This window comes from Rhinatrema bivittatum, chromosome 9, assembly GCF_901001135.1.
Source record: "Rhinatrema bivittatum chromosome 9, aRhiBiv1.1, whole genome shotgun sequence".
NCBI classification, from domain to species: domain Eukaryota; kingdom Metazoa; phylum Chordata; class Amphibia; order Gymnophiona; family Rhinatrematidae; genus Rhinatrema; species Rhinatrema bivittatum.
The window spans coordinates 48964565-48990046 of NC_042623.1; the positions used below are offsets into that span (position 1 = coordinate 48964565).

At 44.0% G+C, this 25482-nt stretch overlaps 1 protein-coding gene across 3 annotated transcripts in view; it reads right to left on the reverse strand.

Annotated features, from left to right (window-relative positions):
* PTPRZ1 (protein tyrosine phosphatase receptor type Z1) overlaps positions 1 to 25482 on the reverse strand; it is a 352752-nt gene that overhangs the window by 76592 nt on the left and 250678 nt on the right. For all 3 annotated transcript variants that reach the window (XM_029615443.1, XM_029615442.1, XM_029615444.1), the window contains one exon: positions 11058 to 11149. In XM_029615443.1, coding sequence (XP_029471303.1) covers positions 11058 to 11149 — 92 coding nt within the window. The remainder of the gene's footprint in view (positions 1 to 11057; positions 11150 to 25482) is intronic.

A 25482-nucleotide genomic window follows, 5' to 3' on the forward strand; every position in this document is an offset into this window, starting at 1 on the left:
CAGGTTCTAAGTTTCTTTTGCCAAAGTGCTATAAGCACAGTAGTGGCAATCTAGCAGGGTAGAGACAAGGTAAGTGCATAATTCTTGTTATCACCCGGACCGGATGGTATCCACCCCAGAGTTCTGAAAGAACTATTTCAGACTTATTTCAATTAATGTGCAACCTATCATTAAAATCATCTGGAAGATGGCCAATGTAACCCCAATATTTAAAAAGGGCTCCGGGAAACTGCAGACTGGTGAGCCTGACTTCAGTGCCTGGAAAAATTGTGGAAACTGTTATAACTAATAAAATAAAAAACAGTTAGATAGACATGGTTTAATGGGACACAGCCAGCATGAATTTACCCAAGGGAAGTCGACATTTTTTTGAAGGGGTAAATAAACACGTGGACAAAGGTGAACTGGTAGATGTAGTGTATTTGGATTTTCAGAAGGCGTTTGACAAAGTTCCACATGAAAGGCTTCTAAGAAAACTAAAAAGTCATGGGATAAGCGGTGATGTCCTTTTGTGGATTACAATGGTCTGATTTCACAGTGGAAAAAGGTAAACAGTGGAGTGCCTCAAGGATCTATACTTAGACCAGTGCTTTTTAATATATTTATAAATGATATGGAAAGGGGTACGTGTGAGGTGATCAAATTTGAAGATGACACAAAATTATGCAGAGTTGTTAAATCTCAAGCGGATTGGGATAAATTGCAGGAGGACCTTGCAAAACTGGAAGACTGGGCTTCCAAATGGCAAATGAACAAGTGAAAAGGGATGCATATAGGGAAATATAACTTTTGCTGTAGTTACACAATTTTAGGTTCTATCTTAGGAGCTACCACCAAGGAACTAGATCTAGGTGTCAGTGGATAATACAAGGAAACCATCAGCTCAGTGCACTGTGGTGATCAAAAAAGCAAACAATGTTAGGAATTATTTAGAAGGGAATGGCAAATAAAATGATGGATGTCATAATGCCTCTGTATCACTCCATGGTGAGACTGCATCTTGAATATTGTGTGCAATTCTGGTTGCTGCATCTCAAAAAAAGATATAGTCGCACTGGAGAAAGTGCAGAGAAGGGTGACCAAAATGATAAGGGGCCTGGAATGGCTGCCCAATGAGGAAAGGCTAAGGAAGTTAGGGCTGTTCAGTTTTGGAGAAGAGACGACTGAAGGGGGGATTTGATAGAGGTCTACAGAATCATGAAAGGACTTGAACAGGTTAATGTAAGTCAGTTATTTACTCTCTCAGATAATAGAAGGACTAGGGGGCACTCTATGAAGTTAGCAAGAAGCTCATTTAAAACAAAATGAAGACAATTATTTCACTTAGCGCATAATTAAGCTCTGGAATTCATTGCCAGAGGATGTGGTTACGGCAGTTAGTGTAACTGGGTTTAAAAAGGTTTGGATAAGTTCCTAGAGGAAAAATCCATAAATTGCCATTAATTAATAAGCAATAGTAGCTTGAGATTTATTTAATGTTTGGGTACTTGCCAGGTACTTGTGGCTTGGATTGGCCACTGTTGGAAACAGGATGCTGTGCTTGATGGACCCTTGGACTCACCCAGTATGGCATATTTTATGTTCTTATGTTCTCTTCCTCCATGGAATGCATTTCCTTTGTAATCAGGAAGCATAGCATGAGGATGAGGAGAAACTGCTCACCTCTTACTTCGCTAGATAAGGTCATTGCCTATACTATTTCACTTTCAGTATTCATGCCATGAGGTTGGAGTTGAAATATACTCTATTGTACTAGGTTAAGAGAGTTGGGAATATTTGTAGACATACTGGTGGAGTGACAGCTAGTCTTCAAAACCATGGAAACCAAATTTGATGTGACCAGAAAGGGGCTATGAGAATTTTTCTCTTTTGTCATTTCTTGAGTATTTTCTTCAATATGAGAGGAACTGGTGGAAAAGCATACATTTAAGCCTTGGTTCCAGGGAATCGTGAAAGCATCTGAAGCTATGGAGTCGGGTGCTGGTCTTTTCGAACAGTAGACAGGAAGTTTGTGGTTGAAAAGAGCTGCAAAACGTTTTAGCTGCAGCATTCCCCAGATTTGAAAGAGAAGCTAATGTTCTAGGGAAGAAACCATTTGTGAGTTTGAAAGAAATAATTCAAACTCTGCCAAGTCATTGTGTTTTCCTGGAATCTGAATGGCGCTTGGATGTATCTTTCAGAAGATTGTCCAATTCCACATTTTGCCAGTTTCTATGCATTTTCTGGAGGAAGGCAGGGTAAGACATATCCTTCAACGCAGTAGTTTCCCTAGGTGACTGTAGTAAAGGGTCCGAGGGTAAGTCTGTGAATGCCTCAAAAAAACTGGAATGACTGAAATTCAAAAGATGAAAGGGAATCATCTTCAGAATCAGAAATTAGAACTGGAGGCTCTTTAGATAATAGTTTAGCTTTGGAAGATTTTAAGATATATCCTATTGTGACTGTGTAATCTTTTGATATGGTGGGATAGTAGACTGTGACTGTAGCTCAGCTGAAAGTCTTTCTAAGACTAGATGCATGTTTTTTGGAGGTAGAGTAGTGGACTCAACCTTTCACATAACTGTGAACAAATTCCAACTGTAATTTCTGCATGAAAGGATGGTATTCAATAGCAGCAGGCTGAAGGGTTGGAATCCGGTACCAAGATCAATGGTGTTTGTCTTTCAGTAGTGGGCTTTGAAATGGACTCACCGCACTGTGAAGTTCTGCTGGCATTGAAAACGGACAATGCTGTACCGTTCGGCACAGAAGCGGTCAATGTGGCTGGTGCAAATGCTCCCAGTGCAATTTCCAGGCACTGGAGGTGGATGGCCAATTCCTTCTGTGCCAATCAAGTGTCAGTGCAATGCTTTTTAAAATATAATGGCACGGAAGGAGACCGCTACATCTCTCTTTTATATTTGATAGGGTTGAAGAGGAAAATGCTTCAGGGTCTCTGATCTTTTTTGTTTTGGTACTGCTCTCTCTAAACTCCTTTCCTTGTGTAATGGGGAGGAGAATTCATATTTAAGTTTAAACTCTCCGCATGAATGTGTCCTGGGGGTTATTTTCCTAGATGCTGAGCAATTAGACATATTATCTGAGGGCCCCAAGTAGCACAGGCAGATGTCATGGAGATCAAAGCTAGATATTGTGTATCTATATTCGGTGTTGCGGTCCCGGTCGCTAGACTTGCGACCGGGTCCTTACCTGCCTCTCCCCGCTCCAGGCTCCAGGCTCTGGGAACCGCTGCGTTTCGAGCCTTCTAGGCCGCATGGCAGCGGCGTCTCCACGAGGGAGACGCCGCTGAGGCCCGCTGCTGACTCCGCCCCCTCGGAGACACGCATGCGTGCGCGAGGAACGTCAATTTAAAGGTCCAGCACCTGGAAGTGCTGGACAGCCCCCAAGCTGACGTCAGACGCTGGCAGAGTATTTAAGCCGGCGTCTGACTGAATGGAGCTGCCTTGCAACGAGGTCTCTCTGCTGAGTGTCTAGTTGCATTCCAGTTGCCTTCCTGCTGATCCTGACTCCGCTCCTGCTGATCCTGTACCGACTTCTCCGGATCTTGATCCAGCCTCTGGTTTGTTTCTCTGGCCTCTGACCCCGGCTTGCTTCCGACTCTCCATGCCTGCTGCCTGCCTCGACCTTCGGATCGTCTTTTCACTCGTCTCACTGCCGTCTCCTAAGTCCCAGTGGTCCTGGTCCCTACGGGCTCTTCCTGGGGGGATATTGGACTTCCAGGGTGAAGTTCCATCATTCTCCGCTAGTCTCGCTGCCGTCACTTAAGTCCCAGCAGTCCGGATCCTTACGGGCTCCTCCTGGGGGGATCTCGGATCTCCAGGGTGAAGACTCCATCTGTCCATCCACTGTGGTTCCGCCTCCCAGCCTACCTTCCTCGGCGGAGCTCTCCATTCCGCTAGGCCGGCCCACCATCCAGTTAGCAACAGTTTGCAAGGCCATGGACCCGGCGGAAATGCCCAGACTGCAAGCCATTCCTGGGATGGCCCAACGGCTTCAGCAGCAACAACATTGCCTTGATGTTTTGGCAGCCATTGTCGAGCGATTGGCAAACCGGTTAGATGCCTCTCCACCGGAGACGCCACCGGCACCTCCTCCAGCTCCTACGTTGAACATTACCACACCCACTCAGCTTCCAGCCCCATCCAGGTTGTCAAGGATTCTTAAACCAATGCTACATCAGGTTCTCTCTGCTTCCAAGACAATTCTCGTCCAACTCGGTGAAAGTAGCCTACATTTGGTCACTGCTCGAGGGAAAGGCGTTGAATTGGGCCTCACCTATGTGGGAACATCAGGATCCCATGTTGCACGACTTGTAGCAGTTTGTCCTTAGTTTCAAACAAGCATTTGAGGAACCCACACGCCTACCTACAGCAACGTCAGAGCTGCTACAGCTGAGACAGGGATCTCGGCCCCTGGCAGACTATGCCATTGAATTTCGCACACTCGCTATGGAAGTGGGCTGGTGCAATGACAGCCTGCGGGGGGTCTTTTTGGAAGGCCTATCGGGGCGCATTAAGGATGAATTGGCCGCCAGAGACATTCCAGATAACCTCAATGGAGTGATTGATTTGGCTGGTCGAATTGACCGACGTCTCCAGCAAAGGGCCAAGGAAGGACATTCACTACGCCATTCCATTCCACTAGCTCTGGCCTTCTCTAGACCCATGACGACATCCTCGGGTCAAAGAGGAACACACGCAGATTTGTCACCTGAAGAACCTATGCAGATAGGCTGCACGCCTCTGACGGCGGAAGAGAGGCGGAGGCGCCGTACGCTGAGGCTATGTTTGTACTGCAGCGGGAAGGGACATTTTCTAGCCCAGTGCAAGGAGCGTCCGGAAAACGCTCAAGCCTAGGCAGTATGGAGGGGCTACTCCTAGGCTGTGTTAATTCTGCTCCTTAATGTACAGTTCCTGTGACGTTGGAATACCCGGGAGGGTCTTTCCACACTTTGGCCTTTATGGATTATGGAGCAGGCGGGAACTTCATTCTATCCGATCTGGTGCAACAACTGCAGCTGCCTACAGTCCCGCGGAGTCCTCCGCTACGTATTACGTCTATCCGTGAGACAGTTTTGCCCGGAAGCATCTCCATTTCCACTATGCCTCTGACTCTCCGGACGGGAGCTCTGCATTCGAAGGAAATATCTTTTCTAGTTTTGAAAAAGGCAGTACATCCAGTGGTGTTGGGGTTGCTGTGGCTTCAGCAACACTCTCCTATAATCCATTGGGATACGCTACAAATAGCACAATGGAGTTCCTCTTGCTTTACCAACTGTCTTAAGGTTCCGGGTCCTCCCACAGTATCTCTGCTAAACACTTCCGTATTGCTGCCCGCACCTTACCAGGATTTCGCAGAGGTCTTCTCAAAGAAAAAAGCGGAGATCCTGCCTCGTCATCGGCCCTTTGACTGCGCGATAGACTTACTGCCTGGTACTACGCCGCCACGTGGCCGAGTGTATCCATTATCCCTGCCCGAGACTCGTGCCATGTTTGACTACATTACTGAAAATCTCGCTAAAGGATTCATCTGTCCTTCTCGTTCTCCTGCCAGGGTGGGGTTTTTCTTCGTGGGAAAGAAGGATGGTACACTCAGACCATATATCGACTACAGAGGCTTGAATGCCATTACTAAACGGGACCGCTACCTGCTACCTTTAATTCCAGAGCTCCTAGACAGATTGCAAGGAGCTAAGTTTTTTACCAAGCTCAATTTGTGAGGGGCTTACAATTTAGTCCACATCCGTCCGGGAGATGAATGGAAGACTGCCTTTAATATGAGAGACGGGCATTACGAATAGCTAGTAATGCCATTTGGGTTGTGTAACGCGCCGGCAGTCTTCCAAAATCTTATAAACGAAGTATTAAGAGAGATGCTGCACTCATATGTCATAGTATACCTGGATGACGTTCTAAACTCTTCCCGAGATCTACAGTCTCACCGTCAACATTACAGACAAGTGTTGCAGGTCTTGAAGGACAATCAATTGTACGCCAGTCTCAAGAAGTATATGTTTGAGAGCGAATCACTTCCCTTCCTGGGTTATATTGTGTCGTCCACTGGGTTTCAAATGGATCCAGAGAAGGTATCTGCAATCACCAACTGGCCACGTCCCACGGGAGTGAAGGCCTTGCAACGGTTCCTTGGATTTGCAAACTTTTAGAGACATTTTATTCCTCACTATTCTCTGAAGGTAGCACCGCTTACCGCTTTGACTCGAAAAGGGGCAGATGCTAAAGAATGGCTGGAAGCGGCTTGTCGAGCCTTTGAGGAGTTAAAACAGGCCTTTTTGATGGACACTTGTTTGTACCACCCAGACTCGCAACGCCCTTTTGTCGTAGAAGTGGATGCGTCCACATTGCTGTGGGAGCGATACTTAGCCAGCACTCCGACTCGGGCCAGTTGCTCCCATGCTCCTACTTTTCCAGAAAATTTTCCCCGGCCGAATGCAATTACAGCATTGGGGACAAGGAACTCCTGGCGATCAAGTTAGCCTTTGAAGAATGGAAACAATGGCTTGAGGGTGCGATTCAGCCAGTCACCATATACACCGACCACAAGAACCTAGAGTTCCTGTGCCAAGCACGACTAAACCCCAGACAAGCCAGGTGGTCTCTCTTTTTTAATCGATTTGACTTTACTCTTCGCTATCGCCCAGCAGCAAAAAATGTATGTGCTGATGCTCTGTCTTGAACTTCAGAGATAGAGGAGGAGGAGGAGCGTCCTCAATACTTCCTAGACCCAGCCAAGATTAGCCTGGCAGCAGTAACCGTAAGTTCACAAGAGAGAACAGTAGTGCCCAAGCGTCTCCGGAAGAGGGTTCTCGGCTGGGCTCACGATTCCTTGTCTGGGGGTCATGCCGGTTGGGACAGGACGCCGGAGTTATTAAATCGCTACTACTGGTGGCCAAATGTACGATGAGACGTCTTTTCCTATGTGAGTTCCTGTCCCACATGTGCCAGACAGAAACCACGAATTGGTCAGCCATGGGGGTTATTGCAGCCACGGCCAGTCCCCACTGAACCTTGGACTCATATAGCTACAGACTTTGCGGTTGATTTACCCTCTTCCAATGGCAAGACAGTCATCTGGGTCACAGTAGACCGCTTTTCTAAAATGGCTCATTTCGTGCCATTAGCCAAATTACCATCTGCACCAGAGCTGGCACTACTGTTTGCCCAACATATCTTATGCATTCATGGTCTCCCACAAGACATTGTCTCGGATTGAGGCCCGCAGTTTACGGCTCGATATTGGAAGGCATTATGCAAAAAATTTGAAGTACAACTCAGATTCTCTACAGATTTCATCCGCAAAGCAACGGTCAAACGGAACGGATGAACTGCTCCCTAAAGACGTTCCTTCGCTCTTTTGTTAACGACAAACAAGACAACTGGGTCGAATTGTTACCCTGGGCTGAGTTTTCCTATAACAACCAGATTCACTCTGCTACTGGGAAATCCCCTTTTAAAGCCACCTTTACCCCTGCCTGTATCTGTACCGTCACCAGCAGCCCAAGTGTCGGCTCAGCAGTTATATGGACTCTGGAATTCCATCCAAGATAAGCTCACTGCTGCGGCTATGACAACCAAAAGACATGCCGACCGACATCGTTGGCCAGCACCTGTTTTTCTCCCGGGAGATCGAGTCTGGCTCAGCACAAAGAATATCCACCTCCGGCTGCCTTCTAGGAGACTAGCGCCTAAATATTGTGGACCATTCCGAGTGGCAGAACGTATTGGGATGGTATCCTATCGCTTACGCTTGCCTACCACACTACGCATCCACAACGTATTCCATGTCTCCCTCCTTAAACCGGTAGTCCTCTCCCGATTTCATCGACGTCCTCCGGATGAACCAGTCTCCTCTACTACTGAGGATCCCACATACCAGGTTCGGGAGGTCCTCGACGTTCGTTTCTTCAACCATCGATGGGAGTACTTGCTGGCTTGGGAAGGTTGTGGTGCTGAAGACAACACCTGGGACCGGGCCCCTTGAAGAGGGGGCATAAGGGAGGGGGTACTGTTGCGGTCCCGGTCGCTAGACTAGTGACCGGGTCCTTATCTGCTTCTCCCCGCTCCAGGCTCTGGGAACCGCCGCGTTTTGAGCCTTCTAGGCCGCATGGCAGCGGCGTCTCCACGAGGGAGATGCCGCCGAGGCCCACTGCTGACTCCGCCCCCTCGGAGACATGGGCGCGAAGAACATCAATTTAAAGGTCCAGCACCTGGAAGTGCTGGACAGCCCCCAAGCTGACGTCAGACGCCAGCAGAGTATTTAAGCCGGTGTCTGACTGCATGGAGCTGCCTTGCAACGAGGTCTCTCTGCTGAGTGTCTAGTTGCGTTCCAGTTGCCTTCCTGCTGATCCTGATTCCACTCCTGCTGTTCCTGTACCGACTTCTCCGGATCTTGATCCAGGCCTCTGGTTTGTTTCTCTGGCCTCTGACCCCGGCTTGCTTCCGACTCTCCGTGCCTGCTGCCTGCCTTGACCTTCAGATCGTCTTTCCACTCGTCTCACTGCCGTCTCCGGGATCTTGGCCTTCCAGGGTGAAGTTCCATCATTCTCCGCTATTCTCGCTGCCGTCACTTAAGTCCTAGCGGTCCGGATCCCTACGGGCTCCTCCTGGGGGGGATCTCGGATCTCCAGGGTGAAGACTCCATCTGTCCATCCGCTGTGGTTCCGCCTCCCGGCCTACCTTCCTCGGCGGAGCTCTCCATTCCACCAGGCCGGCCCAAGGGTCCACCATCTAGTTAGCAACATTCGGTACATAATTTTAAAGGATTCTAACCTGATTTAGATGTTTTTTTCTGACATAACGGTAAAGTAAAGAAAACTAAAGATAATTTTTTTAAGGGACATAGAGAAAAAAGTGGAAAAATACTGAAGAAAAGAAACAAGAATTTGAAAAAAAACAATCTGGTGAAAAAACCCTCGGAAAAATGATAGCAAGGAGTCAAGACAACAAAATAGTGATTTAATTTCATCAGGAAGAAAAACACTTGGAGACTCATGCAGAAGTGAAAGAGATAACAAATAAAGTGGTGGCTGTGCAGGAACCCTCGAGCATGCTCAGAAAACGTTTTAGGTCTTTCTGGGCTCCAAGAGAGCATGTTCTGTGTTAGCGCCAGACAATTTTGTCACCTATTAGTGTGGCTGAATTTGCTACTGCTTATCCACGGAGAAAGAACAAACTGACCCATCCAGTCTACCCATTTGAGATCATTCCACTTTGGGAAGATGAGCATATAAATCTCCATATGTAACCCAGATCAGCTTCCCATCTTATCTTGTACCCAATTCTCTTAACCCTTCACACATTAGGGATAAGTTGTTGCTTTTAAGCAGGGAAATTCAATGATTTGTTTCATTTTGTGTCATTTCCCATGCTAAATGATTTTAGGGTACCGTGAAGGAGTGGGCCCACACCCTCCTTTAAAGTGTATTGGATCAGGCATCTACCATCCACCTTAAAACCCATACAGAGAGGGTGCTCTGTGGGCATGACCCTGCTGGGCAGGGTAAGAGGCAGAGCCCAGACGGGAACAGGAGGTCCCAGCATCTTCAGGAGAAGACATTTCCTGTAATATCCCTGACCTAAAGTAAGGCTGTGCATGTTATGTATTCTGATTAATGCTATAATAAAGTGGAATCTTTTATGAAAGAGGCTGAAGTCAGTGTGAAGTCTGGCTCCAGCCTGAAGTTTGCTCGGTTATCCCACAGGTACAACTAAAACACAGAAACCAAAAACTCGAAAAAAACAAACAAACCCCCAAATGATTTTCCCATGCCCATCACCCATCTCTCATCGCTGACCTCCATATCTGCAACAAGCAAGATCAAAATCTATTAAAATGGCTCATCTTCACCACCTCTGCTGAAAGGCCATTTCAGGCCTTATCATCCTCATCTTTGACTCGTACAAGATCAATACTTAATCTAACACTCAGGTCTTCATCCATGTCTTTTTCCCAAGTTTAGTTTAAAAAAAAATTTACAGCCACCAAAATATTATATATATATATATATATATATATATAACCCCATGAGTATTTTTAGCCAGTAAAGCCTGGGCAGTTTCAGACATCCAAGTAATGAGAAAAATGGTATTTACCAGGATGAATGGCTTCTAAAAATTGCCCTCTCTCTATACAGTATATAAATATATTACATACATACATACATACACACAGTATATATTGCTTACCAAATAAAACTCAGGCTATATTATTATTATATCATCCAGATGGAAGCAGGTGGAGAGGTATTTCACTGCTAATAGATTTCACTCTCCGTTTCTAATATTTAATCTTCCATATTATATTATTTTCAGTCATTAAAGAACTATACTATTCTGCTGACAAAAAAAATTCAAGAATTACATAAATGCAAATACATAAGCAATAAGGATAATAATCTTCTTTTTAGTTTCCTGATCAGAACCATGCAAACATGGGGCAGACCAAACTCCTTTGCAGAAAGATAGTAGAAAGGATGGATAAATAACCTGAAATAAGGAGAGCAGCCAGTTAAAACCAAGCCCAGTGACTTAGGAAAGAAGGGAGAGTTTTCATCTGAGATTTTTAATTTTAGCTCTTACACTGAATAGAGGAATTATGCGAGATTTAGAAGCCATGATTGCACATTTTTGGAGGCTGCTTTTACAACTTAAAACCCGGGTTCTCACTGATCATGGCATTCTTGATTTAACCATTTCCATAAAAAAAAAAAAAAACCAAACCAAAAAACCCCAAGTTTCTCGTATGTGTCTTCTCTAGATTGTAAGCTCCAAGGAGCAGGAACTCTGTAGTCTATGTGTCTGAAAAGTAATGCTTATATAAAGAATCAATAGCAGTGGCGGAAGCAGCTGCCATGGGTCATCTGCCTTTCTTTGGCATGCACCAACCACGACCGTTCTGGGATCACAGCATTGGCTTGGACCTACAAGGCATTTGCTAAAATCTCAACCCCCTCAGAGACGCTCTCTTTTCATTGGCTGCCACAGTCAAGCTCCCAGCAAAGCATCCAACAGCGGGAGGAGAAAGGTTTGGTAACGCATTACCTGAAACTGGAAAGATTGGTGCCGGAGGAGCAGAAATGACTCTTGGTGATGTATTGTCTTCCAAATAGAAATGAGCAGTTTGAAAGCATTTCCTGGGGGGAAAAAAAAAATAATAATAAATCCAACAGTCAGCAATTATTAAGTGTTCAGATATGCTCTCACAGCTATGCTCTAGAGAAGGAAATGTTTTAAAAATCTATCCATTTTATATTTGGTGACACACATGGCACATTCTAGCACATTATGATAAAACTGAGTTACTGCGCACACTAAAATATTTACAACCGTAAACACAGAAAGAAATAGTCTAATGATCCTCAAGCCTCTATTTTATCATTTTCCTATGGCAGCAGTTCGTGCTGTTTTTACCTGTACACGATGCAGAAGAAAGAGCAGCTCTGAGACATCCTGAAAGGCAATGTCCCACACCTACACCTCAAGCCACTGCACTTTTAAGCCTAATGCAGTTTTGTTTTTTCCCCTCCCCCTACCAGTTACTTGTATCCCGGTCCGTGTGACAGCCTCCCTTTGACTCTCTTTCTAGGTGCTCTTTCAGAAGAAGAATGATATTTGGAAGCACTTGCCCTGTCTGAGACACCTCCCCTACGGCTGGGGGAGGGGGCCTTAACTGCTGTAAAAGCCAGCATACCGTGGCCGGCAGGAAATGAAAGGCTCACACTGGTACCATTTGTGAAAGGGGTGGAGAAGGGTGGGAGGGGAAGGGGTCCCCCCATGGTAAATCGACAACATTGCGATGCACTTTCACCAAAACGCCATCGGCATACAGGCAACCGAAAGCTCGGTGTTTTGTTGGTTTTTTTTTTGCTTGCAAAAGATGCTAGCCCCTGGAGTTCAGAATCTTAAGAAGGAATATTAATCAAAGCAACCTCAATTGTTGCTTTCAGCATCACCGTGTATCTCTTTCCATCCTGCAGATGTCAAGAAAGCAAGTGTAGCATCTGGATCTGGCTCTCCATACAGTATTGAAAAACTAAATAACCAACTGCTGCTTTGAACAATCAAACCTTTCCAAATTAAAAAATATCAGGTAGCTGATCATGCAGATAAAACTCTCTGGTGTGGGTCATTTCATTTATTTGCAATATTATTTACACCTGACTAACTTTAAATAGAGATATATGAAAATAGTCAACTAATTCTCTTTGCATGCGGTGCCATTCAATTAGAGGCATTGGCTAGAACAGCTATAGGATGCTTAGGCTGAGTTCCATATCCTGCAATATATTCTGTAATTAGTTCCACGCTACCACATCAATTATGAATTTTACTGCATGAAATCAAAAGCAAGGATTTTTATTTTCATAAAATCAAGATTTGAGTCCCTACATATGGTTACATCTCTCTCTATATATATAATATGCATAGACACTTGGAGGTCAATATTGAGCAAGGCAGCAAGCATCAAGTTATCTGGATAAACCTACCAGGGTAGCTTTAGCAGAGATAGCTGGAAACAAATTCCGCTGAATATGTATGGTTAAGTTTCAAGTTATCAACAGAGCACGTGGGCTGTGGAAAAGGTTTGCATACGGTCTATAAACTTGGGAACGTAGGTAAACACAATAAAGAAGCAATCTTGCCTTAAAGATGTGTACATAGCACTATTTATTTAACAATCGGTCTTCCGACATGGAACCATGTTTTGCATGGAGGGACAGCTTACATACGAAGAAATGTTTACATTGTATTCACAAAGTGTATAGATTTAGATTCCAAACTGGAAGGGATCTGCTATAAAGCCATGTACACCAGATTATTCCAAACAGGTAAGCAGATGTGTAAACTAAAGACAGCTCATGTCCAAGTATAGGAGAAACAAAAATCTGAAATTGCTGGAAACAACCAAATTTAAGGTAAGCTCATAAATGTAAATTCCAAATGAAGCATAAGGTAATGAATTGAAAAATTCTTGAAAGAACTTTTTGCTAAAACGCGGCTGCAGTTTAAAGTTATCCAAATTAGAATTCCTGGACACAGTTAGGCCAGCTGACCACCATGACCAGACTTACCTGGCTACATCTACCCAGATAATGCTGAATACCTTCCCCTCCCCACTACTCTGAAGCCCCAGCCCTAAAATCCCTCTTCGCCACGTTTTGTTTTTTTTTTTATAAATCTGGGTGTTAGGAGGGTAATCACTCACCCAGCTACAAATGATCCACTGCAAGGGGCAGGAAATCCACAATCTCAGGTCTCGCTAGCCAAGTCCTGAATGAACCCACCGAATCTCGATCTATTGGAGGGTATTTTTCAAAGGGACTTCTGCAGGTGCTGTAGCCGCAAAGAACGACCCTTTACAAAAATCGTGAAGCCAGCATGCATGTCAAATGATGCCCAAACACCGCATGTGTGTACTTTTAAGCATACGGGGAGACGTATGCCAGGGAATGGAGCCTGGGCAGAATTTGGACACACTTTATTTTTAAAAGTATGCACATACATTCTCATTAAAACTAGGGGCCTCACATAGCAGACGTATTTATATGCATGTAATTTTGCCATGCTAATTTTCAAAGTGGATTTATGCAGGCAAATCCAGCTTGAAATTTGGACTAATCTATGTGCATATTTGCTGGGTAACGTATGAGCAATATTACAAAATTGCCATCTTGAGGTGGTGTGTCTGTCTGTCTGTCAGGAACCACGCTGTTTGCTCTGTTGTGGCCATGGCCTCAAGAGACTGCTGTGTGCTATACATTGCATGTACTTTGCGAAGCTGCTCAGCACTGGAAACCACGGCCTCTAGGAGGCAGAATGGATGTAAAGGGACTTCTGCAGCTCAAGATGGCAGAAACTATCACCACTGGGTGGAAGGAGGCAATGGGATGGCTGGCCTGGACACAAAAGACCTTATGCAGCTTAAAACAGAGGAGGAGAGCAAGGGGAAAGGTGCTGTGTGGAACAGAGTTTTAGGGATCAGGCTTAGGATGGGGGAGGGGCAGATGAATGCTGGGTTTATATTGGGCAGGGGGGGCAAGGGAGTGTTGGGAACGGACTGGGGAGCTAGGGGATGAGCGCTTGAGTCGACCTGGGAAGAGACTTTGCCAAGCACGCTCACTCTCGCATCATCTTTCTTGAATTTTCTGAGGGTATCAGCTAGCATATTCTATTTCCATACTAACTAATCATAGTGCATTAATGCATTGATATTTATGCAATTAGTTGATGGTAAGATGAGTCACATACAAAGGATGCTCAATTAGTTAAGAAAGTAATTGGAATTAATTGGTTTTTTTTCATTCCACTGCTTATAAAATTAAAAAGAAAAAATATCCTAAATGTTTGAATGCTCTATATGATTGAATGAGCCTATATGAAACATCTATACCAGTGGCTTTGGTTTCTAGTCCTTGAGGATTGCAGACTGGTCTGGGTGTCAGCATCTACATTGAATATTAATCAGATGTATTTCCAGACCAACCCTATCCCCCCCCACCTGGCACCTTCCCAAACTCCTTCTCACCGCCACAATTGGGATATTCTCGCACCACTCCCGGGGGCTTCCAGCATTGCCTGGACAGGTAATGCACAAGAATCAAGCCTTTTTCAGAGGACAGAATGCTCTAGAACAAGACCCCCATGGTGTGCGGGATGACACTTCAAGAGGGCAGACTCAGGAGCAACGCTGGGAAATATTTCTTGAGAAAAGAATGGAGGATGAATGGAACAGCCTTCCGGGTGAGACTGCAGGCAAAAGCAACAACAAAATTTGGAAACTGATGGGCAGGGGCAGCTCAAGACGAACTGCTGCCTGAGGCAAGGAAAGAGTGCGCCCTCCCCCCCAGCGTGGCCCCGGCACAGGTCAAACCAGCGAGAAAGCAAAGAAAGGGGGGATGCGGGGTGGGGATTCCCAGAGGACTGGTAGATAGAGGGCTAATGATATTTCTAGGAAGCTGGCAGGAAACCCTACCACCTGCCTCCCAACCTTCCCCGGGATTTGCCCCCTAGGCACGTTGGAGATGCCTGAATGATGTGGCTGTATGCTCGACTCTCAGGGCCGGTGCAAGGGTACTATTAGGTGCCCTAGGTGAAGCTTACAGCCTTGCGCACAACTCCTGCCCCCAGCCCTCGGCCCTCCCCATACACAATTACAAGTTACGCATTTATAATAATAGATTTTACTTGAAACAGGACAAAATACAATCCCTGAGGTTAAAAACATCACTCATAACATATACATTATATTTACATGCACTGTTGTGGTGTCAATCAGAAAACCCGGCAAAAAAAAAGACACTTGGAACCCATGTGGTACTAGGCCTATTGTGAAATGCGTTAGGTGCGAGCTTGGCCCTCAAAACGTCACAAGTAAACTGAATTACAAGTTACAGTATAGTAAACCTCCCATATCAAAACAGCTCTAACTGCCAGCACTCAAAACAGTAACAACCCTGCCTATGAAAAAGCAATACTGCAAATATTACACCAGGCCCTAAACACCCATACATCAATATTATTTATTATTTATTTTTATTTTTTATATACCGAAATTCTTGTAACGATACAAATCAATCCGGTTTACATAAAACTAGGATGCCAACGGGCTTAAGGAAAGCCAAGGTTTACATGAAACAGTTTAAACAGAACGCTTCCATAGAACAATGAGGAGGTAACTCTCTTTGGGTAATATAGAACAGACCCATGGCTATGAATAAATTGACTTAAAACAATTAAGACATATACAATACAAAATAATTAAATTAAATTAAAATTAAAATTAATCCAAATAATAAATAGAATAGAATGAGTACAACTACAGTTGTAACTATTATACATCGAAGGAAGCTGTTGCAAATATAAAACAGAATAGTTACAGATTAAATATTTAAATTATACAGTATTTAAATATACAAATATACGGAGAAGGAGGCTGAATAAAGTTTGACAAATGAACAAAGTATGGAGAGAAACGCGTGAGGCAGGGGAGTAAACATGATATCAAAATGAAGTAAAGTGAAGTAATAGTTGGCGTTGGAGAGAAAACCTGCATAGAGAGGGAACATTATGTGTCTGGGAAAGCTAGGTAAAGAGCCTAGCTAAAGAGCTTAGCTGAAGAGCCTCCTTATGTTTCTGGGAAAGCTAGGCTAAAGAGCCAGGTTTTTAGCTTTTTTTTGAAGACAGGATGGCTAGGTTCAAGACGTAGGTCTGGGGGGAGCGCATTCCAATGGTGGGGTCCAGCTGTAGCTAGAGCTCTCTTCCTTAAAGATGATTTAGCAGGAGGGGCATAAAGTGTGCCTTTGTATGCGCTTCTGATAGGTCTGGTGGAGGTGTGCAGTCGAAGTTGTGTCTTTAACTTGATGGGAGAGATGTTGTGAATTGTTTTATGAATGATGGTGAGGACTTTGAAAAGGATCCTGTATTTTATGGGAAGCCAGGGTAAGTTGTGGAGGATGGGTGTGATATGTTCTCTTTTGTTAGAGCTAGTAAGGATTCTGGCTGCGGCATTTTGGACCATCTGTAAGGGTTTGATCGAGTTGAAGGGGAGTCCGAGTAAAAGTGAGTTGCAATAGTCGATCTTTGTAAGGATAATGGATTGTAGAACTAGGCGGTAGTCATTGAAGTAAAGGAGGGGTTTTAGCTTTTTTAAGACTTGCAGTTTGTAAAAGCAATCTTTTGTGGAAAAAAGAATAAGCCAGGCTGCTATAGACTCCTACACATAAGAACATAAGAAATTGCCATGCTGGGTCAGACCAAGGGTCCATCAAGCCCAGCATCCTGTTTCCAACAGAGGCCAAACCAGGCCACAAGAACCTGGCAATTACCCAAACACTGAGAAGATCCCATGCTTCTGATGCAATTAATAGCAGTGGCTATTCCCTAAGTCAACTTGATTAATAGCAGGTAATGGACTTCTCCTCCAAGAACTTATCCAAACCTTTTTTGAACCAAGCTACACTAACTGCACTAACCACATCCTCTGGCAACAAATTCCAGAGCTTTAATGTGCGTTGAGTGAAAAAAAATTTTCTCCGATTAGTCTTAAATGTGCTACTTGCTAACTTCATGGAATGCCCCTAGTCCTTCTATTATTATAAAGTGTAAATAACCGATTCACATCTACTCATTCAAGACCTCTCATGATCTTAAAGACCTCTATCATATCCCCCCTCAGCCGTCTCTTCTCCAAGCTGAACAGCCCTAACCTCTTCAGCTTTTCCTCATAGGGGAGTTGTTCCATCCCCTTTATCATTTTGGTTGCCCTTCTCTGTACCTTCTCCATCGCAACTATGTCTTTTTTGAGATGCGGCGACCAGAATTGAACACAGTATTCAAGGTGCGGTCTCACCATGGAGCGATATAGAGGCATTATGACATTTTCCATTTTATTAACCATTCCCTTCCTAATAATTCCTAACATTCTGTTTGCTTTTTTGACTGCTGCAGCACACTGAGCTGACGATTTTAAAGTATTATCCACTATGACACCTAGATCTTTTTCCAAGGTGGTAGCTCCTAATATAGAACCTAACATCATGTAACTACAGCAAGAGTTATTTTTCCCTATATGCAACACCTTGCACTTGTCCACATTAAATTTCATCTGCCATTTGGATGCCCAATCTTCCAGCCTTGCAAGGTCCTCCTGTAATATATCACCATCCGCTTGTGATTTAACGACTCTGAATAATTTTGTATCGTCCACAAATTTGATAACCTCACTCGTCGTATTCCTTTCCAGATCATTTATATATATATATTGAAAAGCACCGGTCCAAGTACAGATCCCTGAGGCACTCCACTGTTTACCCTTTTCCACTGAGAAAATTGACCATTTAATCCTACTCTGTTTCCTGTCTTTTAACCAGTTTGTAACCCATGAAAGGATATCACCTCCTATCCCATGACTTTTTAGTTTTCTTAGAAGCCTCTCATGACGGAATTTGTCAAACGCCTTCTGAAAAGCCAAATACACTACCTCTACCGGTTCACCTTTATCCACATATTTATTAACCCCTTCAAAAAAATGAAGCAGATTTGTTAGGCAAGACTTCCCTTGGGTAAATCCATGTTGACTGTGTCCCATTAAACCATGTCTTTCTAAATGCTCTACGATTTTGATCTTGAGAATAGTTTCCACTATTTTTCCCGGCACTGAAGTCAGGCTCACTGGTCTATAGTTACCCCGGCCTCCACTTCCACTGCATGAGGGATCAGTCTACCGGCGGCAAAAGGAAACATCATATCCAGGTGCTCCTCCTCTTTCCTGCCTGCGTGGCTCCAGAATAAAAATGTTGCCAGAGCCGAGCAGGGAGGAAGGAGGCGGAGCATCAGCTGCTGCAGAAGAGGAGCAGCAGTGGCCCAAGAAGAGGAGGCACGGCAACAGGGCCGTCATGGATCCCATCTTGCTGCTGCCCAAGAAAAGCAGAACCCGGCATCAGAGCTGCCACATATCCCACCTTGCAGCGACCCGCAAAGTGTAGGCCCAGAGATAAGAGAGAGGCTGAGGGCCTTTAGAATGTGTATGTGTGTTTATGAGAGTGAGTTGAGAGACAGTGTGCATGAGAGAGAGAGTGAGTTGAGAGAATGTGTATGGGAGTGAGAGCCTGTATGATCGGAGAGACAGCATGCGAGAGACTGTGTGTGTGCGAGACAGCATGTGAATGATAGATTCTGTATGTTTATGTGAGACAGCATGTGACAGTAAGAGCCTGTGTGTGTGAGAGAGTGAGACAGCATTTGAAAGAGAGATCATTTTAGAGTGAGAGGTGTGTGTTTGTGTGTGTATATATATGACACTGCATGTGGGTGTGAGGGCCTGTGCCTGTGTATGTGAAAAAGAGACAGACAGATAGACAGCATATGAGAATGAGAACCTGAGTGAGTGTTTGAGGTAAGAAGGGAAAAAGGGAAAAAGGAAAGATGACAGGTGGATAGAGAAGAAAGAAAGAAACAAACAAAAAACCCTGTAAAAGGAATTGGCAAAAGACCAAGAAAGGGAAGGTGGAAAAAAAAAGCCTATGTTTATTTATTTATTTTATTTAACATGTTTTGTATACTGTATATTCGGTTTTGCCATCATAACAGTTTACAGGGCAGGAAAATTAGGAGAGTAACAATAGAGTTTTAACAAAGAATTTCAAAGATAAAGTTGAGTAACATTGGGGGATTGATGGGGGGTAAGTTTATATAGATAAAAAAAGTTCTTAGATGTCTGTTGTAGAGTTAGAGGATTTATTGATCCATCGTGGGTTGAATGGGCGGTGTTTCTATTTTCTTTTGAGTTGTCTGGTTGGGAATTTGATGGTGTTGGTGGTTAAGATCATCTGAGAAGGCTCTGGTAAAAAGCCAGGTTTTTAAGACTTTTTTGAAAGTTTTGGTGTCAAATTGAGAACTTAGATTGAGAGGTAAGGAGTTCCATAGAGATGGGTTGGCGAAGGATATAGCTCTTTCTTGGGTTGATACTAGATTCGTGATTTTTGCGTGAGGAATTTTGAGGAGGCCTTTATTCACTGAACCAAGGTTCCTTTTTGAAGCGTGTATTTCAATGTGTTCAGATAGCCAATGTTTATGTTGTCCTGTGATTAATTTGTGGAAGATTGATAAAACTTTATATTCTATTCGGTATTTAATTGGTAGCCAATGCAAGGAAATAAGAGTAGGTGTAATGTGATCTTGTTTTTTGGTTCCAGAAAGAATCCTGGCGGCTGCATTTTGCAGTATTTGTAGTGGACGTATGGTGGTAAACGGGAGGCCAAGGAGTAGGTCATTGCAGCAGTCTAGGTTTGTAAATAGAAGTAGTTGGAGAACTGTTCTAAAATCATTTTGAAAAAGAAGGGTTTGAGACGTCTGTCAGTAATTTGTGATAACCTTCTTTGATTTTATTTGAAACTAGCGGTACCCGGCCACGCGTTGCAGTGGCAGAGTCAGGTTCTTTACCCTCCCTCCCCTTCCCCTTGCTCATTTACCTCAGTCACTCATCCTCCTCCCCCTTGGTCACTCACCCCCCCTTCCCTCCCCTGTCCCCACTCCAACTCTCTCCCCTCACACTCACCTCTCCCCTCATTCTCCCTCCCCTGACACTCACCTCCCCCCTCATTCTCCCTCCCCTCACTGTCACCTCTCCCTGCTTACTGCCTACCCTTCAGATCAGAAAACCTGTGTCTTTCTATTTCTGTGGGAACCCCCCACCCCCAAAAAAAACAACCCCCAATCCCAACCCTTTAAATCAAATAATAACCCCCCACCTCCCTGCCCCCTCCCAAGACCTGGGGAATTAAAATTGTTGGTGCTACTTGTGGTCTGTCCCTGGGCGTCTGTGCGCGTTATATAGCCAAACAGGGGAGTGCCTAACCAAATGTGCACTTCCAAATTTGTTTTGGGGTCTGGGGAGGGCTCTTTTGGTGCGTTCCCGAGATTGTGCAAGTTTAGTGTATGTATTTGTGTGTGAACCTCCCCCTTCCCCCAAAAAACAACCCTATGAGAAACGTTCTCTTAAACTAACCACCCCACACTCTCCTGCCCCCCCTCCCCTAGCCCTGCGAAAAACAGTAGCCCCCCCCTGCCCCCCCCGAGTTGCTGAATGAATGAAACCTGCTCCCCCCTCGTGACCCCTCCCCAAGATGTTCACAATAAATTCATTACCACCCCCCACCCTCCAGACCCCCCAAGACCTGATAAAAATGTCAGTCGGTGGAGCAGGCGTTAGGAGCAGTCCGGGAGCGATGTATTGGCGTTGGTCCGTCGGCTGCGAGCACTGAAACGGGTTCCGACGGCCCTTTGCCCTTACTATGTCAGTGGGGTGGAGCAATGGCAGCGGTAGGTCCTCTGACATAGTAAGGGCAAAGGTCCGCCGGCTGCCAGTCCTGAAAATGGCACCGAGGGGCCCTCGCCCTTACTATGTCACATGGGCTACTGCCGCCATTGGTGTCCCCGAGTGGAATAGTAAGGGAAAGGGCCGTCGGCGCCATGTTGAGTGCTGGCAGCCGACGGCCGTAGTGCAGGAGATGTGTCCCGGACCAGTCCTGGCCCCCCGCTGGAGCTTCCCGGACTTCTGTCAGGTTTTGTGTGTGTTGTGAGGGCCTGGGAAGTAAATAAATTTGGCATGTGTGTGGGGGATGTGAGGAGGGTGGTTTTGTGTGTGTTGGGAGGCTGTGGGAAGTAAATCAATTTGGCATGTGTGTGGGGGGTGTGAGGAGGGTGGTGGGTGTATTTTATCTGTAAAGAAAATAGTTATCTTCTGGCGAAAGAAGTGCGCGAATGTATTAAAATGGAAGTGAAACGTGGACCTGGACTGGCGAAATGATTAGTGTAGCGTGTGTTAGTGTAAGGTGTAACAGATGGCGCTTACGTCCAGCAGATGTCGCTGTTTTCTCGAAAAATCTTTTAAACCTATTTTACCTGTCATAGGTGTGACAGAAGAACCTTCCTGTATGCGAAGTGAAGGTTGTGTCCAAATTTGAAAGCAATCGGTTCAGTGGTTTCTGAGATTAGCGATTTTGTCCAAACTATTTAACAATTTTATTTATATAGATGTGAGTTTTGAAGGATAATTCTTTGTCAATTGTAATTCCAAGGTTTATGGCGTGGTCAACAGGAGAGATTATTGATTCTGGGTTTTCTGTTTTGAGTGATTGGGTAAGTCATTGATTTTTTTGTCAAGGATGATTAATTCGGTTTTCTCGATGTTAATTATGAGTTTTAAGTTGGAGAGACATTGCTTAATTTTTGAGAGATAAGAGGTTATTTTCTTATAGGTGTCTTCAAGCGAATTTTGAATTGGGACTAATATTTGAATGTCGTCAGCGTAAAGGAAATGTGACAGACCCAGATGACTGAGTGTGTGACAAATAGGTAGGAGATAGATGTTAAAAAGTGTTGCCGATAGTACAGATCCTTGTGGGACTCCTGTATTTAGGTTCACTTTGATAGATTGTTGTTGAATATTACTTGGAAACTTCTTTGGGATAAATATGAGGTGAACCATTTTAGAATGGTACCTGATATTCCAATTTCAGAAATTCTGTCGAGTAAAATGGCATGGTTAACTGTGTCAAAGGCGGCTGACAAATCCAGGAGTATTAAAATGTAACTTTGTCCTTTGTTGAATCCTCAAAGAACTGTGTTATTAAGTGCAAGGAGTAATGTTTCCGTGCTTAAATTTTTTCTGAAACCAAATTGTGTGGTTGAAGTATGTTGTTCATTTCCAAGTATTCTGATAGTTGGGAGTGAACGATTTTTTCTATAATTTTTGCAATGAAAGGTAGATTGGATATGGGTCTGTAGTTTTGGATGTTTTCCGGATCTAGGTTGATCTTTTTTATTAGTGGTTTGATGATTGCAGATTTTAGGCATTCAGGATATATTCCTTCAGTGAGGGAGAGGTTGACTATGTACGTTAATGATTTTATTATTGGGATATCGAGTAGTTTAATTGTCTGTATGGGGATGCTGTCAATGGGGTGGTTTGCTGGGTTCATTTTTCTAATTATTTTTTGGATTTCAAGTGTTGAGGCAAAGTCGAATTCATTCCAGGTTGTTGTTATTTCCTGAGGTGGAATAGGAGATTGGGTGTGTTAAAGTTGTTTAATAGTTTTCTGATTTTTTCAGTAAAGTATTCAGCAAAATTGTTGCTTTTTCTTGTGTTTGGAGGTGTTCTTGTTTCGTTAGGTGATTTGATAAGGTTTTTTACTATGTTGAAAAGCATTCTAGGGTTCTATTGGTATTTGATTATTTTGGTTGAGTAGAATTCTCTCTTTGTATTATGGATGAGTTTTTTATAATTTGCTAGATGGGATCGGTATGCATTGAGTGATGGAGAGGTCTTATTCTTTTGCCAGAATCTTTCTTTTTTCCTGAGTTCTCATTTGGTTGATTTTATGGTGTCGTTGTACCATTGATTATTATATTTAGGAGTCTTTAAAGTTTTTGTGATGATTGGGTTTGTTCTATCAGCTATAGATTTGGTAATGTTTATCCATGATATGTTGCTGATTCAGTGTTTGTAAGATCAATATTCTTGAGTTCATCTTGGAGATTTTGTTGTAGTGTTTTGCTGTCAAAGGGAGGGCGATATGAAATGGATTTTTTTGTAGTTTTCTGTTGTGTTGGGTATGCTGTTCTGAGTAAGGGTTGTATGGATGAGGTAGTGGTCAGACCATGGGATTTCAGAGTTTTTAATGTGATGTGAGTTCCAGCTGTTGTTGTTAATGAAAATTAGGTCAAGAGTGTGACCTGCTTTATGTGTTGATCCGTTGACTAATTGTTCTAATCCCATTATTGCAAGAGCATCTGTAATTGTTTTGCATGTGTTTGATGGGGGGTATGTGTCCATGTGTAAGTTCAAATCGCCAAGGATAATAATTGGTTTACTGAGTGTTAGGTTGGCAATCATGAATTCAATAAATGGAGAGCAATTCCGTTCCAAGGTTGCGGGAGGACAGTATACTAGACAGATTTGTAGTTTTGGAGAGTCAAATAGGGCTATTTCAAAAGGGGAGCATGACTTAACTGTGGTAAGTTTCATTTTAAAGCTTTCTTTGATGATTAGCATTAGACCACCGCCTTTGTTTCTTGGTCTGGGGATTGTGAATAAATTGTATGCTGAGTCTTCTATTTGGTTAATTAGGACATTGTCAGAGTCTTTTATCCAGGTTTCAGTGATAGCTATGAAATCTGGTTTGTTATCAGAGAGTAAGTCTGAGATGATAAGCATTTTTTAAACTATTGATTGTGCATTAATAAGGATGAATGATAGGAATATGGATTTAGAGTATGTCTTTACATTTCTGTATGTTGAATTTGATAGATTAGACATACCTGTTTTCCTGTGGATCCTGTTTCCTTTATTCGAAGTATTTTTAGGAGGTAGCTTGGTGGTTTCCATTTTGGTTAGGTGGAAGGTTGAGAAGAGGTGTATTGATAGTAGGGGTTTCTGGTTTGTGAAATCCTAAGGGGTGCACTAAGGGGTGCACAAAGGGGAATGCCCCTTTGTCGCGCTCCTTAGGCATGCGACACACGGAGTGTGACGCCTAGGTATTGCACTTCGTTTGAATTGTTAGTTTCAGGTGAGGGAGTGGGGTGGTGTTGATGACGTCGGTGGGGGGTGGGGCTCCGTGTCGGGTGATTGTTGGTGCTGCTTCCCTTCTCAATTTCTTTCTTTTCTTTTAGTTTCTTTTCTTTTCCCTTCTTTTTTGTATTTGAAGTGTTCGGGTGCCTGCAGCTGGGTTCTCCGCGGTGGAGTCACCATTAGGAGAACGACTCCTGCTGGTAGGAGTTTGCCGGTGTTGATGATGTTGGTGGGAGCGGGGCTCCGGGTCGGGTGATTGTTGGTGCTGCTTCCCTTCTCAATTTCTTTCTTTTCCTTTAGTTTCTTTTCTTTTCCCTTCTTTTTTTTTGTGTATGTATATATGAGACTGCATGTGGGTGTGAGAGCCTGTGCCTGTGAAAGAGAGACAGACAGCATATGAGAATGAGAACCTGAATGAGTGTTTGAGGTAAGGAGGGGAAAAAGGAAAGATGACAGGTGGATACAGAAGAAAGAAAGAAACAAACAAAAAAACCCTGTAAAAGGAATTGGCAAAAGACCAAGAAAGGGAAGGTGGAAAAAAAAGCCTGTGTTCAACTGATTAGAAAACTAAGATCAGATAGCAAAGGTAAAAAAAAACCTTAAAATCATTTTTGAATTTTTAGCGATTGGCATATGTTATCTTTGGGAATGTGCAAGAGTTGCACTTTCTCTATGCCGATCTCGCAATGTACGAGATCGGCATGGAGGAAATGGAAGCCCCGCAAAATTTTAATACCGCGAGGCGTGCACAGAGGAGGCAGCAGAATGGACTTCTGTGCCAGTAGCGGTGATTGGAGCCTCCCCAATAGCCACGCGGCAGCAATGACAGCAGCAGCAAAGGAACGAGAGAGGCTCCGAGGCTGCTGACAAAAGAAAGAGAGGGGGTCTGCCTTCAGTGTGTGCATGTGTATGAATGGGAGTCTGTCTTGTGTGTGTGTGTGTGGGGGGGGGGGGGGGGGTGTGGGGTGGGGGTGCTGTAGATAGATTCCAACCTGGCAGCAGCTGAAATGAAGATGAGGGCCTGACGCTGCTGATAGATCCCAACCAAAGAAGAGCTGGAGATGCCTGCGGATTTGTCTAAGAGGGAGCGTATGTGTGTATGAGAAAGAGAGAAGAAAGTTTGTGCATCCCTCTTCCACTAAACCATGACGATCTTGGGATGACTGGAAATCAAAGTTCCCAGGTATGGAGAGTGTGAATTTAGAAAATCCTTTTTAGTTTTATTTTTCAGATGTTATTTGCTATGTCTGCTGTTTTGAAATATTTTATTAGTGTTTGGGAGATTTAAATAAAATTGTATGTAAGTTTTTAATTATTTGATCTTTTATTCATCAGCTTTTTAAAAAATATTATTAGTATGTTTGTAATATTATGGTTATGTCTATGTGTTTGTATTTG